Source organism: Emys orbicularis, chromosome 11 (genome assembly GCF_028017835.1).
Source record: "Emys orbicularis isolate rEmyOrb1 chromosome 11, rEmyOrb1.hap1, whole genome shotgun sequence".
NCBI lineage: Eukaryota > Metazoa > Chordata > Testudines > Emydidae > Emys > Emys orbicularis.
Genome location: NC_088693.1, coordinates 43,558,144 through 43,573,796, shown reverse-complemented (window position 1 = coordinate 43,573,796; position 15,653 = coordinate 43,558,144). Strand labels below are relative to the sequence as shown.

At 40.7% G+C, this 15,653-nt stretch overlaps 1 protein-coding gene across 1 annotated transcript in view; it reads right to left on the bottom strand.

The window, feature by feature from the left end:
• AGPS (alkylglycerone phosphate synthase) overlaps positions 1-15,653 on the bottom strand; it is a 136,093-nt gene that overhangs the window by 86,142 nt on the left and 34,298 nt on the right. Inside the window, exons 4-7 of the mRNA XM_065413460.1 lie at positions 13,577-13,697; positions 13,412-13,486; positions 11,173-11,244; positions 8,517-8,596 (exon numbers count right to left, since the gene is read on the bottom strand). Coding sequence (XP_065269532.1) covers positions 8,517-8,596; positions 11,173-11,244; positions 13,412-13,486; positions 13,577-13,697 — 348 coding nt within the window. The remainder of the gene's footprint in view (positions 1-8,516; positions 8,597-11,172; positions 11,245-13,411; positions 13,487-13,576; positions 13,698-15,653) is intronic.

Sequence of the window (15,653 nt, the reverse complement as noted above, 5' to 3'; positions counted from 1 at the left end):
GATCTAGACTGTTCTCAGTGGTACCAGATGACAGAACAAGGAGTAATGGTCTCAAGTTGCAGTGGGGGAGGTTTAGGTTGGATATTAGAAAAAACTTTTTCACTAGGAGGGTGGTGAAGCACTGGAATGGGTTACCCTAGGGAGGTGGTGGAATCTCCTTCCTTAGAGGTTTTTAAGGTCAGGCTTGACAAAGCCCTGGCTGCGATGATTTAGTTGGGGATTGGTCCTGCTTTGAGCAGGGGGTTGGACTAGATGACCTCCTGAGGTCCCTTCCAACCCTGATATTCTATGATTCACACTGAGTCAATATGTCATGGCCCAAAGCTATTTTAGTTTTAGGTTAAAATAGTTCTGATGACCAAAAGAATCATAGATGTGGTCCAGAGGTTAAATCTATAGGCACTTTCTTGGAGGTGTGGGGATCTCAGCACTGCTGAGCCCCAGGAATCCTCTGAAAAACAGTGCCTGTTTGAGCCAGCAAACCTTTGTAACAGAGGTAAAGGGGACTGGACTGCCCCAACCACCTCATGCTCCTTCCACAAAACCCATACTTTCTATTGAAGTCAAACTCCAAGGAAAAGTGAAAGGTGATCAGACAGTGTGAATACGCAGAGAACACTCTTGAAGAACCAGTTACTTACCAAAGTAACTTTCCCTCCCCAAGCTGGCCTCTATGTATTCACACTTGTGGAAGTCTAGAGAGAATGACAGGCCTTGAGAAAGGTGGGCTGAGGAGTTCTCATTAAACAAGGACTGTGGAACTGCTCTCTCGAAAAAAGGATCAGATCCACTCAACTGTGTCGATTTGCAGCTTTCTATGATAGAAACATTACCGAGGCATGTCTTCAACATTGCTTTAGCCCTGACAGCGAGCTCGAAGACCATAAGGTACTCTGGCACTACAAGAAATTGCCTATTTTTAGACAGATACCCAAAGGCTACGAATATCTTGCTGACTTGTTGATTTCCTAAGTGCTTTGGTCTTATCCAGATAACTCAGCCTTTTTGACATCTGCAATAAGGAATGTGGCACCCCTGGCCAGTAAGTTTTCTTCCAAAACCTGTGATTGTGAACACAGGGTTTGAGTCACGTGGTCTCTCACCACTTTGATAAAGACATTAAGTATGACAGGATAAGGACACAGTACTACACCAGAATGTAGCTGCCCTGTATGTGGCTTTGGAACCTTCGAAGGGCTTCACCACTCTGAGCTGCAAGAAGTTGATGCCGGTTCCTTTCTATGCAGTTCTATGTGCCCTGCACTGTTCTCTATCTCAGATATGCTCCCCACCTCATCAGGCTGGCTGAGTATCTGTGGGTCTGGAAGGGATATAGAAATACCCTTGCGGACATTCTCTGGGATCATCCACCATCCAAGGGAGTCCAGGACCTGGTTTGGGATCAGGATCTATCTTGCATACATTCCTGTTGTGGTTCCTCACCATGAGGAGAACCTTCTGGAGACACTTGATATTGCGAGGGGACATTTCTATATATTAAACTAGGAAGCCCAGTGACTGGAGATACTAAGTTGTGGATAGCTGTGTATTCCTTAACAGATAACAGGTTCTGGATTTTCTCATCTGTCCAGTGATGGGTAAACTTTGGCCACAGATGTGTCTATATCCATCCCAGCTGAGCTATCTCTGTAGAAGGGATCAATGAGCTTTTCTTGGTGTTTATCACAAAGCCATGCAATTGAAGCAGCTCCACTATACATGTTGTGGCACTGTATGCTGCTTCTTTGGTGGGAGCTCTGTTCAAAATGTCATCCAGGAAGGGACAGAGGAGAGTGCTCAGAGATGCGAGTCTGGTTCTGACCAGACAAAAGGCTGAATGGCAGTATTTTATACAGGTAGTGGGCCATGCAATACACAGATCTCCATGGATACTGGTGACATGGATGTAGGAGGATGTGTAGATCTGCTATGTCCACTGAGGCAAGGAATCAACTTGGATGGGGTGCTACTTGTTGATACTAGGATCTCCATCCTGAATCTGATCATTTTCATCCATTTGTTCAGTCATTTGACAGTTAGGAGGGCTCTGACTCCCCCATCCCCGGGTATGTTTCTAGATGAATATGGAGTTTAGCCCTAAAAACCTTTCTTCTGAGGATATCAATTAAATTGCTCCTATGTTTGCAAGTTGTGAGATCTTGTTTAGCACTAGCTTGCATTTGATAGGGTTGCTTGAAATGGGAGACTGGGTGAGGTGAGGTGAGGTTCCTAGTTTGAGGGAGTAACCTGAACTTATTACCTCTTTTACCCACTTGTGTAGTGAATAGAGCCCCTTCATCTGAGAAGTAGAATATTCTCTGATCAGAGGCAAAGCCTTTTGTTGCCACAGTGAGTTATAAGAGGTGTCACTGCCACCACCTATGGTTTTGCCACCTGATGCAAGGGTCAAGGGTTTTCTTTGGCATACCTACTGCTATCTTTCCTTTGGTACTTTTGTGATGAGGCTGGACAAAAGGAGCATTTCTGCCTGTTGGGCTTGTAATCCTTTCTTGAGGCACTGCATAGGATGGGAAAGGACTGCTTTGGTTTGGGAGCTCTGCCTCCCACCTTCTTATCCAACTTCTCCCCAACTACGAAAGCACGTAAAGAAAGAACAGGATTTATTTGGAGTGGGCATCCGCAGTCCAGGGCCATTGTCAGATGTGGTGGCCTGCTGCTGAACTGCATGCCATGGCCCTGGCTGAGAATCAATTTGCATCCATTAAGGCATCTGTCACATGCTGTTACATACCTGAACTAGGAGAGTGGGAGGAAGGAAGAAAGAGTAAAGGTTGCTTGCCACTGCTCAAAAATCCCATATAAAAAATAGAACTGGCAAAGGAAATGGTCAGGAGCAATGGGAACTAATTGTGGCCACAGAGATACAAGTTCTAGCGGTAAGCCAGAGAAGGGGGCGCAGCCAGCACAGGCTGCTCTACAACACTAAACGAGGAGAACAATCCGTATGTCTCAGAACTGTAGAAGATGCTGGGCTGTAGAATACTATCTGCTAACCATAGAGAAAGGCTTTTCCACTTCGGAGTGCAACATTGTAGTGTAAATGAATCTAGATTGCAGCTGAATGCCCTGTTCTTCCTGACATGACTTGCTCTGTGAAATTCACTGTCCCACTACCCAAGCTACACAGTGAAGTGATTCTTGATCAGAATGCAAGACAAGTTTGCCCTTCTGTGATAGAGGGAAAATATAGGCACAATGGTCAAACCCATTCTTTTCTAGGTCTTTGGAGACTTGAATGTCCCTACTAAAAAAAAAAAAAAAAAGCTACAAGAAACCTAATCTCATTAAAAAACCAAGGCTGGGATTTTCAGAGATGCTTAAGGAAGCTAGGCACCCAACTCCCATTAATGTTCAATGTAATTTGGCCATCAAACTCCTTAAGGCTCTTTTGAAAATCCCAGACTATGCATTCAACGGTATAAACTACCCAGCACCAACCAGAATACAATTTAACAGTTAAAATTAGGTGTTTTATTAAAATAACTAGATCACTCTGAAAACTGAGAGTAGGCCCCCAAAGCCTAACCCTGCCACAGAAAGGAAGGGACTGGTGTGGTTGGGACTGCCTAATTTTACAACTGCAGCTTTGAATATTCAGTGGTGGTGGTGGTGGGGGGGGTACTTGTATTGCCCTAGTGGGCACTGCTTTCCATAAAATTAGTGGTGCTGGGGCCATCCTGAAAGTGTGACTATGCAAAGCCACTCTGAAGACACGGTTCCTGGATTCTGAGGAGGAGGGAGAAAAGGAGGAAGATCCACCAACAGATGAAATTATTTTCTTAATATAGGGATGTGCCAGTTAGAAGTCAGTTTTAAAACAAACAAATGTCTGTATGGTTGATTTTAAACTTTAACCTAATTTACATTATTTACATTAATGTTCATTCTCCAAGCTGTTCCCTGGATCTTTCCATGACTGCTTGTACTACTAGGGAGTTGGGGGGGGGAGGGGAAGTGAACAAAAATTGTGCCCCTTTCACAGGTACAAAGTATCACCTTTCAACCCTTTTAGGGGTAGGTACATAATCCTGGTGTTTGCCATACCACACTGGCTGATTCCATGGCCTCATTTACTGGGAGGGCTACCCAATTGGGTCCACTGGGCTGCAGGATGTCCAGCCTTATGTCAGGTATCAAGAATGTCCTCAAGTGGGATCTGAAGTTCAGTTGCAACCCTCTGCATTATTCTTGGTATAGTCAATGCTCATCAGGCAGGGATGGGGTGGCTGGGACAACTGCCTCATCAGGTGAGGAGGACGATATGCCTATTGGTACCACCAGTAGTGGTGGGTCTGGCTCGTCTTCCTCCTTCACATATTCCAGCGGAGCCAGTTGCTATTGCTTAGCGGAAGATGGATGGTAAGCTTCTTATATGGATCCAATAGGACCAGTATACTGGTTTGAAGGCTGCTTGGGGAGGACCCCAAGACACTGGGTATAGCAGTCTCGGAGGAGGGCGAGGGGAGCTATGTGGGTGGGCATGAGACCAAGACACTCTAAAAGCCTGTCCAGGCTAATTTTCCTTTATGGAGGAGATGGTTCATCCTGCATATTGGATTCAGCAGACAAAAAGGGTCTGATCTTGTTCCATCAGCAATACTGTGGGTGCCAGTAGATGGAGACTCCATCTTGTGGACGGAGCAAGAGAGAAGCTCTTTCTCCTCAAAGTAGATTCCTCTTCTGATGCTGAAACATCCCTCAGAAGGACTGGACCTGAAAGCAGGGGAGACTGGATATGGCAGGGTGAAAATATCCTCCGGGGAGGTAGATGTCTCAGTGTGTTCCAGAGCGCGAGGCGTCCTAGTAGTCAGTATAGTTGGATCTGGCACATCTATAGGCTTAGCGGTCAGTAGGTTGGAGAAGCTCGTTCGGCTTACATGCTAGTACAGGTGGATCCTTGCTCCTGTGTGCCTTACTCATATGGCCAGAAGGCTTAAGCAGGCCTAGGTCTTTATAACACAAACATGAAGACTCACCTGATTTGATAGGAGTTGGGGGACCAGATCTGGAGGAAGATCTTTTCTTGTGTCTGTAAAAGCATCTCTTACTCTTATGAGAAGCCTGAGACAGCAGATCTTTGAATTTATCAGATCTGGCTTTTAGTCCAGAACTCCTGCTTGGAGGGTAACTGCTCAAGGACGGAGACCAATGTACAATGGGGATGGTCTCCCTGGCCTGAATCCAACTGGGGTCTCATGGCTTTCTCCATGAAATACTTGCTCAGTTGAAGCTCTCATCCCTCTTGGGTCTGGGGAGGGCAGGAGCAGCTGATACTGCACTTAGCGGAGTTACATGCCTCCTCAAGGCAGAGCAGGTAGTCATCACTGACCAAGAAGCAGAGAAGGCAGGAGACAGTTCTGAAACTCTGAGCACAGTCCTCCTTCCGAGACTAGGAAATGGAGAGGGTCCCCATAGCGGGGGAAAATGGATCTACACGAACTATATAAAGACTATTAAAAACACTAAAAACTATAAACCACTATATTTATAGATATGAGAGACAGTACAAAGATAGTTTTGGACACAGAATTACAACCCAGGCCATGCAGCAGCAAGGAGGAACTGGAGAGGTGGTCAGGCCACACCTCCTTTTATAACCTCAGTACTGATCATGCAGAGACCTAGGATGCAGACTCAGAGCATGGACACTATTCACAAGAATTTTTGGGCTCAGGTGCACGGTGTACATGTGACCCACACTCAAAAGAAGATTGTTTAAATCCAAACAAAAAAGATGCACTGAAGTTTGAAAAACTAATGCACTGATGAATATTAAGCTGTGTAAAATCTTTACAGAAATTTAAAAAATAAGTTTGACGCCAGCTACCTAACAGTGTCTTTCAAATATAAAGCTTTCACATCATAAAAACAGCATTTCCCATTAAAAGTTGGTTAAGGTACTCAAACCCAGAAAAACATCCTTATTTCCATACTCCTAAAGTAACTGAACATTTAACCTCATTACACATGCATCTTAGTTAACTTAAGTTCCTCAGATCAGTTAATCACTCAGTGCCTCAAAAACCAGATCTTTATGCATGTTCTATCTTATATCATTGTTCCTGTTCCGTAGTTCTCTTTGAGACAAACAACGTTTAAGTTCTCTTTAAGTGGTGTATTTTACTGCAACGGGTCCTTACCAGAATAACAGGCACCTATTATATGTTAAGAGTAGGGCTGTCAAGCCATTAAAAAAAATTATTCACGATTAATTGCACTGTTAATAATAGAATAACATTTAAATATTTTTGGATGTTTTCTACATTTTCAAATATATTGATTTCAATTACAACACAGAATACAAAGTGTACAGTGCTCATTTTATATTTTTGATTACAAGTATTTGCACTGTAAAAAACAAAATAGTATTTTTCAATTCACCTCATGCAAGTACTGTAATGCAATCTCTTTATCATGAAAGTTGAACTTACAAGCGTAGAATTATGTACAAAAAATAACTGCATTCAAAAATAAAACAATGTAAAACTTTAGAGCTTCCAAGTCCACTCAGTCCTACTTCTTATTCAGCCACTCACTCAGACAAACAAATTTATTTACATTTTCAGGAGATAATGCTGCCCGCTTTTTATTTACAATGTCACCTGAAAGTGAGAACACACTTTCGCGTGGCACTGTTGTAGCCGGCATTGCAAGATATTTACATGCCAGATGCGCTAAAGATTCATATGTCCCTTCATCTTCAACCACCATTCCAGAGGACATGCGTCTATGCTGATGACTGGTTCTGCTTGATAACTATCCAAAGTAGTGCAGACTGACACAGGTTCACTTTCATCATCATGAGTCACATGCCACTAGCAGAAGGTTGATTTACTTTTTTGGTGGTTCGGGTTCCGTAGTTTCCGCATCGGAGTTTTGCTCTTTTAAGACTTCTGAAAGCATGCTCCACACCTCATCCCTCTTAGATTTTGGAAGACACTTCAGATTCTTAAACCTTGGATTCAGTGCTGTAGCTATCTTTAGAAATATCACATTGGTACCTTCTTTGAGTTTTGTCAAATCTGCAGTGAAAGTGTTCTTAAAACAAACAACATGTGCTGGGTCATCATCCGAGACTGCTATAATATGAAATGCATGGCAGAATGCAGGTAAAACAGAGCAGGGAACATACTATTCTCCCCCAAGGAGTTCAGTCAAAATGTAATTAACGCATCATTTTTTTAACGAGCGTCATCAGCATGGAAGCATGTCCTCCGGAATGGTGGCCAAAGCATGAAGGGGCATATGAATGTTTAGCATATCTGGCACGTAAATACCTTGCAATGCTGGCTACGAAAGTGCCATGTGAACGCCTGTTCTCACTTTCATGTGACATTGTAAATAAGAAGCCGTCAGCATTATCTCCTACAAATGTAAACAAACTTGTTTGTCTTACCAATTGGCTGAATAAGAAGTAGGACTGAGTGGACTTGTAGGCTCTAAAGTTTTACATTGTTTTATTTTTGAATGCAGTTATGTATCAAAAAACAAAAATCTATATTTGTAGGTTGCACTTACACAATAAAGAGATTTCATTATGGTACTTGTATGAGGTGAACTGAAAAATACTATTTCTTTTTTTAATCATTTTACAGTGCAAATATTTTGTAATAAAAACAAACTGAGCACTGTACACTTTGTATTCTGTGTTGTAATTTAAATCAATATATTTGAAAATGTAGAAAAAACGTCCAAAAATAGTTAATATATTTCAATTGGTAATCACAATTATTTTTGAGTTAGTCGCATGAGTTAACTGCGATTAATTGACAGCCCTAGTTCAGAGAGATGTTCAGTTTGTAGTTCAGACAACAACATTTTTCACCTTACTCTCCTGTTTCACTAATGACATCTGATGCTCATATCAGATTTTCTATATTTTAAACAGATTTGTTAATTAATCAAGTCACAGTAAACTCATTTACAACCTGTAGTTCTCATTTACTGTTAATGCAATGTTGTCCCTTTAAGACCCCTGTAACTTCTACACAGGGGTAAAAATGCTAAGAGTCTTAGACAAAAAACAAAGAGTGTTATTTGTAACAAATTTTTGTATACTGCTATTTTACACAGTAACCTGCAAATTCACATGTCATTAGCAAGAATACAAGGGGCATTCAATAGAAAAGAAAATGTACTGCTATTTTGTTAGGTCCATTCACAATGGCCATCATGCAGCATACACTGATAACACCAGCAACAGAACAATGCTGGACCTCTCTCTGAATAGCGTGTGCTTCCAGTGACCAGTAGTTTACATATATGGTACAGCTTTTCAAAGTTGCATTCTATTTGCTTTTGGATATATAATAAAATATTGAAGCAATTTAAAAAAAAAAAAAAAAAGGTGTAGGCAAACTTCTTTTCCCCCTTTTTTACTCTTGCAGTATCAGGTAACAACGAAATACTACAGTAATTTTTTAACTTTTAAAACGTTTTCAGTACACTTAAATGTTAATTCCTCTGAGGTTTCCCCTAAAATTTGTATTACATACCATTTGTGATGTATCCAATGAAACAATAGTTCTTCTCTCATCTGCAGGACATTCAAGAGCACTAGAAACACTTGTTCCTCCTGCAAATGTTGGAAATATCAACTTAGATTGAAATAGTTTGCCTTGATATTGGTTATCCACATTTAACTAAGACACACATTTTAGGTATGAGGCACATGTCACTTAGAAAGGTTGCGTGACACTGTTTCTTTGAGAGTGCATTACATTTGCACATTCACATTTGTGGGACGTTCCCCTGGAGTTTCAGAATTTCTTGAAAGTTCATAAAACGAGTACCTGTTCAATTGCACAAATTTCACCTTGTAGTACCAAACATTCAGAGCACAGGGTAAAGAAGGCCATCAATTTCCCCAGCCATCTCATTCCCTTCTTTTAAACCCCAGAATAGAACTTTAAAGAGGGAAAAGGTGTGTGTGGTGCAAATACAGAGAAGCACCACCCTCAAAGAGCCACAGTTACTGGTAAGTAAGCTTTCTTCCTTCAAGTGACCTCTACATGTTCCCGCTCATGGGAGTCTAACGAGTAGTACAATGCCCCGGGAAAGTGGGCTGAGGAGTTCTAGTTAAACAAGAATCACAAAGCTGTCATCCTAAAGCAAGCATCAAACCTAGATGCTAAGTTGAGAGAGCAGAACTGCATGAGTGTGTGAATAAAACCAAAGGTCACACCCCTTTTGACCAAGATATCAATCTAAGGCATTTTTATCATATACTGCATAGCAGCCAGCTCGAGACCTCAAAGGCTAGAGAGATCACATAAAAACCTAGAGATGAGTATATGAAATACTGAAATACCTGTTGCAGAATCTGACCAGAGGTGGGGTAAAAGACAGGTTTTACAAATGGATGTAGCAAAAGAGGTCGAATTTGAAATTGAACCCTTTTTGGAAGAGGAAGAATTGTGAGTTAAAGAGGCAGATATCTCAGCTACCCTCCCCTTTTAATGGTCCTCTGATCCTCAAGAAGTTGAGGAAGGTCTCTAATAATATAGCAACATTATTCACAGATTAAGTGAGGATAAAAAAAAGGAGTCCGCATAAACTTATCCCAGGGAATTGAGAGCAAGCTCTTCATGTAATGTTAACTCTTGGTAGGTGAAGTTGCCTTGTTCCTTGAGCTGTCCAGGTAAACCTGGAAGACCAAGCCAGACAGCACACAGGCCAACTCAAATAGCCCCAAAACAAAGACTTTCAAATCAAGAGACTCTGGAATATCCTCTAGATCTATATGTGGATCTCCAGTAGATCATTCTGGCACAGAGTGAGTACTATGTTGGAAGACACAGGCTCACTGACAGTTATCACCTACATGGTCACCAAAGAAGGGTGAAGTCTGATTGAATCCTCGAGTTCTGCAATAAATTAAAGAGACAGAGGCACCCTCGGAATTACAAGAGGCAGAAAAGGGGCCTCCAATCTGCCTATTGCACTCCCTGGATATGTGATAATGTTTCTCTTTTGTAATGGCACAGAATGCTCCAAGGCAGAGATTCTCTCCTAGCCCTATTTTCTTACCCTTATATGCTTAAGGGCAAAGAAGAGCACAACTGAGGTCTCCAAAAATGTCAAGCCCAACCGAGACTGTTTCTGGATGAATAAGAAGCAAACTCAGCTAGAGGCTTCCACAGAGCTGAAAGACTTCAGAAATGGGGAGTCCATACAAAACACACAGACTCCCTTGAGGACAGAGGCACTTTTGAAGTCTCCAGCACGGACAAATCTAGGCACCAGACAGATGATGATGGAAGTGGTTTCCTCAATGCCAGAACTACCCCAGATCCTGACACTGCTCTGAGGACTTGGAGCTTACGAAAGTTGTCAGTTCCAGGACTAAAATCTTCTGTTTCCCAACACAGGACTTGAAAGGCCTCTCCGTCTCTGTACTGAGGACAAATCTGAGGGGGTTTGGCCACAAGACCTTCCTTCATGAGAAATGTCAGGATCTGAATGCGCCTGTCCTTTTGAGCCTATTGTGTAAAAGGCCCAGCGTGTAAAACGCTATACCAAGGAATGGTTTTCTCTGAGGCACATCAAATGCTTGGGCTCAGACTTCAGGAATCTGAACTGACTTGATACTTCAGAAATTACCAAGAGAAAAATATATGCCCACACCTAACTGCCAAAAAAGAAGGAACTGCCTGCACAACTTCTTGTAACTTCTGCTCCGAATGTTTGGTGCTGCATGCTCATTCAGGCCCAAATGGAAACTGCTCTTCTAGAAGGTTCCCAAAGTGCAGCAGCGCTAGTGGGAATATGCAGACGCCACCTCAAAAAATAAATTGCTCCTCTTATATAGTGAAACATTCAAGTGCTGACAGATGTAAAAGGCTTCCACTAGATTTCAGTGAACCAAGCACAGCAAATAAGATTATAAATTCTATGGGATCTATTTGTCTTCAAAATTAAAGTAATTATTAACCTTGCCAAAGTCTTGACATATGACTACTACTTTAAACAATACTTTATAAATATATACTCAACACCTCTAAATGCTCAAGTTACTCCTGTGTAGAGTTGGCTGATTTATTGCCATGACTTCATGCCACTAGCACTAGCCACTTGAATTGAATTTAAAGAAATATGTAACTTTATAGTTTAAATTTACCCTACCAAAATTTTTAAAGGTACAATACTCACCACCAAATGGTATTATGCAAAGATTATGTTTGCAGGCTAGTTCCACAATTTTAACTACGTCATCATGGCAACCTAATTAAGAATAAATAGATTCCAGTTAGAACAGGTTTTTGAACAGTTAGCTTCAATTTAAGCACACTTACTAGTCATCTACTAATTCTTAGGGCTCGAAGGTACTTTCAGGCACTCTAGTAGTGCCTTAGCCTCTTTTCAAAGTGAAGGCAGAGACTTCCAAGAAGAATAAATGGGCTCAAATAGACAAAATTGTAGTGAAACAACACAAATATACGGAGACTGTGGAGTTATTCCAGGCTGAAAACAGCATCAGGTTTAATTTTACAGAAACCACAAGACTCCTGGCGTACCCAGGGATCATCAACAACAGCTGGGGAACTTCCAGAGCAAAAGAGACAGACAATTCAAATTATTCATCGTGTAAAGTTTAGAGGTATATTTTTTAATTTCATTTTTAAATAGGTATCTAAACTACATCTAGCTGAAAACTAGATCCAATCTAATTGATGAACAATAGCCGCAGTTTTAAAAGAAGGCAGTTCTTAGTGCGGTGGTTCTCAAACTGGAGCCGGCGCTTGTGTAGGGAAAGCCCCTGGCGGCCCGGGCCGGTTTGTTTACCAGCCGGGTCCGCGATCGGCTGAACCTGCGGACCAGGCAGGTAAACAAACCGGCCCGGCCCAGCCCACCAGGAGCTTTCCCTACACAAGCGCCGGCCCCAGTTTGAGAACCACTGTCTTAGTGGATTTCTCTGAAGGAAAGGCTTTTTTTATGCCTCAGGCTCTGGAAAAAAAGCTTTCAATTATTATAAGCCCAACTATTTCTTTTCAGAAGCTACCCTTTGCACCATGCCTCTGCAACAGAGAAGGCAGGAGGGTGAAATTAGGGGCCTACGTGTGCATGTGCAAGAGAATAGAAGGAATGCCAGAAAAAGGGTGAAACAAGGGTGGGTGCAGTCAGGAGTGTGTGGAGGACAAGGAGGGATTTGAGAGTGCATATGCAGAGGAAGGTAGGGAGGTGCAAGAGGCAGGAGGAATTTGGAGAGCAGAAGACAGAGAAACAGGGGGTATGAACTCTGGCTGATTTGCATTGCAAAGCAGTTTAAACCTAGTTAACTGGTCAGTAAGTTCTGGCTGCTTTCATGCTGCTCCAGAATGACAAAGCAGCCACAGCATACTTGTGAATATGACCATAAAAAGTTAAAATAAAAGATTCAAGGTTGATACGTGGCATCTTCAAATTAGAAATATTACATGGCAACATCCTCTTTTGGTTTCTTGTATATGGTTAATGCATGAAACTTTTAATTAAAAAAAACACCTAGGAAATTTCCAGATAAAGAGTACGTCTATACTTACCCGCTGGTTCGGCGGCAAGCAATCGATCTTCTGGGATCGATTTATCGCGTCTTGTCTAGACGCGATAAATCGATCCCGGAAGTGCTCGTCATCGACACCGGTAATCCTGCTCCGCGAGAGTAGGCGGAGTCGACGGGGGAGCCTGCCTGCCGCGTGTGGACCTTTAAGTAAGTACCTTTAAGTTCGAACTAAGATACTTCGACTTCAGCTACGTTATTCACGTAGCTGAAGTTGCGTATCTTAGTTCGAACTGGGGGCTTAGTGTGGACCAGCCCAAACTGTGTTAAAATGGCATTAAGGTTGAGAGTACATATCAGTAATTCAGGGATGTATTTAATGAATTACAGGAATGTTGTAATTATCACCAACCAAGTGCTAAAACCCCAGGAAATTCAGGAGTTACAGTATGCATGAAGTGGGTTTGTCATCAGTACAAAAAGGCACACAGCACCAAGACAAGGTTTAATCCTTTATTAAACATTGAGAAGTTGTATGCAGTCATTTGATTATAACTATGAGCATTAACCTTCCAATGAAAGACTGTTATTTAGAACTATTAACTGAAATTAAAGTCCTTAGGATAAATCTAACACTGCATTGAATACCCCATGGTAACATATAGAGATGAGAACATCCAGATTGCAAAGTAAAAATGTAAGTAAAAATGACTACTCTTAAAAGGTGAGACTGAAGCCATTTTTGACTCCTTGGCACTAACAATTTCAGTTTATTTATTGCAAGCAAATGACAAAGTGAGAGATATCCAACTAGTGTGACAGGACTGCTTCCTGAACTACTACCCTTCATTATCAGTTATGGGGAGCTACAGCCTCCAGAACAAAGAAAAAAATAAATTTAAAAATTTTTACCTGGCCATATAACTATATCGGGAATTCGTTTAAACATTCCTTCCCTTAGCATAAATATCTCGTGTAGGCAGTGACCTGAAGTACAAGAAAAATCAAGTTACAAGGATTTTTAAAAATCATATATACTTCTAAAAGCGTAAAATTACACATTGGACTTGATCTTACCATGAGCTCTGAACACCCTATCTTCTGCTTCCTGTGAATATGAAATTTTAGTGGCTCTAAGATCCTGAAGAAATTCTTCATTTACAATAGATGGGGGTACATCACTAGTATTTAAGAAAGCCTACAATACAAGAAAAAAAATCATTACTACTAGGGAGTCCCCTAAATCGTGCTGGTCTCTCATGACAAACCCAACTACCCAGATTAGAGTTAGCGGCTGATAAATACCCATATTTTGTTGGGTTTATTTGAATGTAACCCAATTACAGTTGTCTTCATCATCATCCCTGGCCTCAATTCTAACTACACTATCTACCAGTCCCTTTTGATTCCTCCACTCAATTGCATTTTCTTCTGTAGACTGGACCCCTCACTGATCCCTCTGACTCTTATTTTTCAGATAAATTGTTCAGTATGTCACTGTCAAAGCCAATGATTTGTTCAGCACAATAGTCCACAGTGCTTCACGAAAATCACATCAACATAATCTTACTCCCTAGCACTGAGAGAGTAAGGAAAGATCACAAAGCAGCTAGCTGAAACAGGGTGAACTACAGGATTTAGCCCTTCACCAAAGATAAGACACAAAGAAAGATCTTTACAGACTAAGTGCAGTTCTACTCTGAAAAGTAACTAAATATGGCAGTGGAGGTTCCATCTTCTGTTTTTCAATGATTGCTGAGCAATTTTGCTATGTTACAAGTAAAAAGTTAATTTCAAATAAACTGGGCTTTTCCCATTTTACACATAAGTATTAATAATTCTCCAAGCAATACTATAACTTCACTTACAGGTGTATCCTAAAAAGGAGCGATTTGATTGAACTCTCAAAATTTCAGTCTTTAAACTTTTGAGCTATGACTGGCTGAAATTTCTGATCCTGATACTCCACAATTCACTTCCATTCAATCCCCCCCCCCCCCCAAAAAAAAAAAACAAATGAGAAAGGAGGAAAACAGGAGGAAAGAAGATTTTCCAATTTGAGGGATTTTTAGAAATATTAAAAATTTCAGGATTGCTTGAATTTTAAAAAAAAACAAGGAAAAACTGTCAGTTTAAGACCCACATCTATGTTTTGCTTTAAGAACTTCCACAAAACCCAACAGAAAAGTTTCCACATGATTATTCCAAATTAAGTTAGTCTGGGTGTTAGTTTTCCCTGCTAGGTTTGCAACCCAAATGCAGGTACAGTCTTACACTTTTATTTTAAGCTCTTCAGGGAAGGGACCATCTTTTTGTTACATGTCTGTATGGTGCCTAGCATATTAGGGCCTTTATCTGGCTCCCTAGGGACTCCCATAATACAAATAATAAATAATTGTGCATGGGAACTAAAGAGAAACACTTAGTGGCTTCTTTGACTAGTCTATGTTCATTGTCCACGTCACGTACAAAAGTAAATAAAACAGTGTAAATGGTGAAAAGTTAAATTGATTTTAAAAACTGATTTAAAAAAAATTCAGCTTTGATAATTTTAAGTGTTATAACACCAAATGATTTTAAACATAATGTTCCATGAACTGAATGCAATTATTAAGTATGCTTTAGAACCCTAAAGATCTATTAAAGCTTGCTGCAACTTTAAAAAAAAACATCCGTTTAATATCCCAGTTACCCTGGCAAAGCCAAAATCTTCAATGCATAGAGATGCATTCAAATATTATGCAATCTCAAACAGATGATATACATGGGCAACTTATCAAGTAGGTTCAATAGACACTGTCATTCTGCAGAAATTATTTAAAACTGTATGTAACATTAGTTTAACTATTATATTTTCTGTATTTTCCTTCTCATTTCAAATAGTAATTAAAATATGTACTCCCAAATGAAAGTTCTCTCCTTTCTGGGCAGGCTCCTCCGTTCAGCAGTCTGTTTAAGACAATATTTCACCATGCAAAAAGTAACCCCAATATTCCCTGTACAAGTAGCTAATCTTTTGATTAAAGCAGTGTGACATTACAGCAATTTGGACATTCAGTAATTTTAAGTCACCTAGCTTTTGATATACAATATAGTCTATAAGGAGGCATGACTTTTTAAAATAAATATATTGTATTAATACTAAGGCACTCAA